Genomic DNA, 3,746 nt, shown 5'->3' on the forward strand with positions numbered 1-3,746 from the left:
TCCTGCATACAAGGATACATACTGCAATACAAAGTATAGTGAGAAACTCAACCGAGCTAACTAGCAAAAGCTCAATCGCAAACCTCAAAAATTAGAACAGCTAACACAAGCTACCTTGCGCCAAACCGATACTAGATCTTAGCTAAACACTCAATTCTACCAAGGTTTGACCAAAAGTCAAACTATCAAAAAGTTAATGGTCAACAGTCGAAGTCAACAACCCAAAAGACAACTTTGCTGGCCACCACATTATGGCCCATCATTTGCCACGACGTGGCAATCTCTAGACAAAACAATCACGAGAACCTTATACGCCATGATGTGCTGAGCATATAGCCACGTTATGGGAATTGATCCTGGACAACTTAATGCATTAAACCCTTAATCCATTAAGCTACACACTCATCTCATACAAAAGGCTTTCTTAAACCAAATGAGTCATTAAATTCGCTGTTTTATAGTCATGCATGTCCAATGCATGTCTTTATCAAGCTAGTTCATAACAATGGTGAAAATGAGGTCAAAAATCTCATGCATGAGCCAAAACCCAACCAAATCTCAGTAGAAAAGTCTCATTATTTTGAGAAAATTAACGATGTGGTCCCTGACCTGTTGAACATGTAAAAAATGGCTAAAGTGAAGAAATTAACTGGTTTCTTGGGGTTTTTTTTATTCAAACAAATAAATTTGGAACTTTTCGTTAATTTTTCCAAATTTATTCAAACAAATAAATTTGGGTTTTTTTTTTTATTTAAACAAATAAATTTGGAACTTTTCGTTAATTTTTCCAAAATAATGAGATTTTTCTGAAGATTTCCGTAGAATAAAAGTAGTTACAAAAAAGATAGAAAAGAGATTGTTCTGATATGACGAATTAAAATTATAAACGCAAAATCTAAAACAAACTTGATGATATCAGACTTCTTAGACTGAATTGACCCATCATGACCCATCAAGGCAGCCAACAAGTTTTTGTGTTGAAAAGACGGGGTTTGATTATAATTTTCCAAAACAAATACTTGTCTTGATGGGGACATGTTTCATGAGAACTAGGAAAGAGATCTAAAAAACAGTAAAGATACATTTTTTTACAGATACTTTTGTTGTGTTATTAGAATAAACAAGAAAATCCATGCTAAAAGATCTTTATTATTATGTTTTTGTGATGGCTTAATTTTTGAATAAGAAAAATTTGGGTGAAGAAAACATGAACGTTAATAAACAACAGTCAACAGAATATGCTGGTCGAATTCCAATACTAATTCCTTTTGGGTTTCTACTTTGTAGCATATATGGATAATGAAGTGAATGAGGTCCACATGTAATATACATCTTATCCATAAACCAACCAATGAGGCTTTAAACATAACTCCCATCAGACTTGAAAAAAGGTCAATTCATTCATTTGAATCGCAATCATATTCATATCATGGCTCATTCACTAACCCATGCGGTTGTACCCATCTCAACCACCACGACTCCTCCGTCAAAAAACACATCCTTCCGTCCATCTCTTTGCCATATCCCTCGCAGGTATGTGTTTTTTACTCCCATAAATATTAATGAGTTTTTGTAAGCTAGATTACTCAAATTGCATTTGCAGGGATGTTGCGTTGTGCTTGGTTGGTGCAGTGTTTGGGTTGAGCATCGTGGGTGATAGGAGTGCAGATGCAGCAGCAAGGCGGCCCCCACCACCTACTCCAACAGAGAAGAAGGACCCGAATGTAAGTGGTGTATTGGCTAAGGTAATAGCAAGCAAGAAGAGGAAGGAAGCAATGAAAGAGAGCATCGCCCAGCTAAGGCAGAAAGGGAAGGTCATCAATGAGCCATCAACACCAACAGAATGAGTGAAACTCATTAGTATATGGTTCTTTTAGAAAACCAACCATAGACTTTAACTCAAGGGTTAAGCCTCGTTGTATTGAGCGTTACTCAAGATCATAATAAAATTCATATTGATTGTTTTATCAAAATTACCATAGACATTGGGTTCTATAATGTTTATACATTTCCAAATTAAAATAAAATAAAATTCAACGTACTATCATACACATACTCCTTTATCTAGTTCCATCTTCATAATATTGTGCAATATCTGTTAGCTAAACTATAATTTAACCGTACGCTTATTTACATTAAGTTAGCTATTTTAGTTAGACAAAATTGCAAATTTAGTACTTGTGGTTTGTAAAAACCTTTGGATGAGGTCAAAAAAGTTTTCAGCTTGCACCGAAGGTTCAAATCAAGTTTTTTCATTGTTTTTGGTCCAAAAAAACTTGAAAAGTCGATTTTACCATTTCCATTTCTTTTTTCAATTTTCTTTATTTATTTTGGTATTTAAATAATTAAAAAAATAAAAAATAAAATCTTACCCAACTCTCTCTCTCTCTCTCTCTCTCTCTCTCTCAACTGAAGAACTTCCAATCTCGTCTCCACTAGCAACCTCCAAGTCTTGATTTTAAACTCCGACAAACTCACTGGAAACAGGTAGCTTGGGAACTGCCAGAGTTTCAAGAATCTGAAGAGAAATCAAGAACCTACAACATTTGGGCCAGCTCCAACAAACTCACCTCCAAGACTTGATTTTTGTTCCACCACTTTACCAATTTTAGCACCATAAAGAGAAATCAAGAACCTGCAACATTAAGATTTGATTTTTGTTCCACCAGTTTACCAATTTTAGCACCATAAAGAGAAATCAAGAACCTACAACATTTAGGCCACCTATCGATGCCTTCTAATTAACTCTGACTAACATTTCCCCTCTCAACCTCAATCAACGTCTCTTTCCCAGAGGGTATCACGATGGTTGGTGGTTTTCGTCATCAGAGAACATAACCCACCATCAGTAACTCATCAAAAAATCAAGCACCACCATCGAATTGATCTTTGCTTCCTTCTCTCCTCATCATTAAACCACCCCACCTGGAATCTATTATCTAGTACCAAATCTAGAATCCACAAAACCTAAATACATTGAATCTGATTTCAAACTCAAACTTACCTCTGTTTCTTTGTTACACATACATCGACTTCCATCTTCTTTTGATCTCATCAGAACATCTTAGTTCTCTATACAGATAGGAGTTTCATTGAAACCGACCAATTTCACCATAAAAGGTTCCGAGATGCACCTTTTCTCAGTTCATCAGACCTCCGCAACCCCTGCTAAAGAATAATGTTGAGATGCACCATTGGTGTTTCTCTGTTACTCCTTCACTTTCACAGATCATTATGTTGGGGTTTATCTTTGATTGGAACCCTAAGATTCTTTTGACAAACGATTTGTTGTTGGTTTTTGGATTTTTACTTATGTAAGATGATAAAGTATTGTGTTGTTGAAGGGGAAGGGGGTTTCACTATGTGTTTATGGGACCAATGGTGGGGTTCGATTAACAAGATGATGATCAAAAGGAGGGGTATGTCGATGGAGTTGTGGAAGATTCTTAGAGAGAGAGAGAGAGAGAGAGAGAGAGAGAGAGAGAGAGATGGGTAAGATTTTATTTTTTATTTTTTTAATTATTTAAATACCAAAATAAATGAAGAAAATAGAAAAAAGAAATGAAAAAGGGTAAAATCAACTTTTCAAGTTTTTTTTTGGACCAAAAACAATGAAAAACCTTAATTTTGGACCTTCGATGCAAGCCGAATACTTTTTGAACCCCATCCAAAGGTTTTTGCAAACCACAAGGACCAAATTTGCAGTTTTGTCTTTTAGTTACTTCTTGTTTCCTCTTGTGTATAAC

General features: G+C 35.4%; 1 protein-coding gene across 1 annotated transcript; it reads left to right on the top strand.

Moving 5' to 3' along the window:
- Positions 1–1,376: 1,376 nt before the first annotated feature.
- Positions 1,377–1,973, top strand: LOC145008362 (uncharacterized). Its single transcript, XM_078966985.1, has 2 exons — positions 1,377–1,533; positions 1,604–1,973. The coding sequence occupies exons 1-2, from the start codon at positions 1,430–1,432 to the stop codon at positions 1,845–1,847; spliced, it is 348 nt and encodes a 115-aa protein (XP_078823111.1). The 5' UTR covers positions 1,377–1,429; the 3' UTR covers positions 1,848–1,973.
- Positions 1,974–3,746: the final 1,773 nt, after the last annotated feature.

The sequence above is a fragment of the Lactuca saligna genome, chromosome 8 (assembly GCF_052625555.1).
Source record: "Lactuca saligna cultivar CGN05327 chromosome 8, ASM5262555v1, whole genome shotgun sequence".
Classification (NCBI taxonomy): Eukaryota; Viridiplantae; Streptophyta; class Magnoliopsida; order Asterales; family Asteraceae; genus Lactuca; species Lactuca saligna.

Excerpts from the sequence above, each read along its gene's own strand:
- LOC145008362 (XM_078966985.1), top strand. The coding sequence starts at position 1,430 with ATGGCTCATTCACTAACCCATGCGGTTGTACCCATCTCAACCACCACG. Across the intron at positions 1,534-1,603 it reads CTTTGCCATATCCCTCGCAG|GGATGTTGCGTTGTGCTTGG; the intron begins GTATGTGTTTTT and ends TTGCATTTGCAG.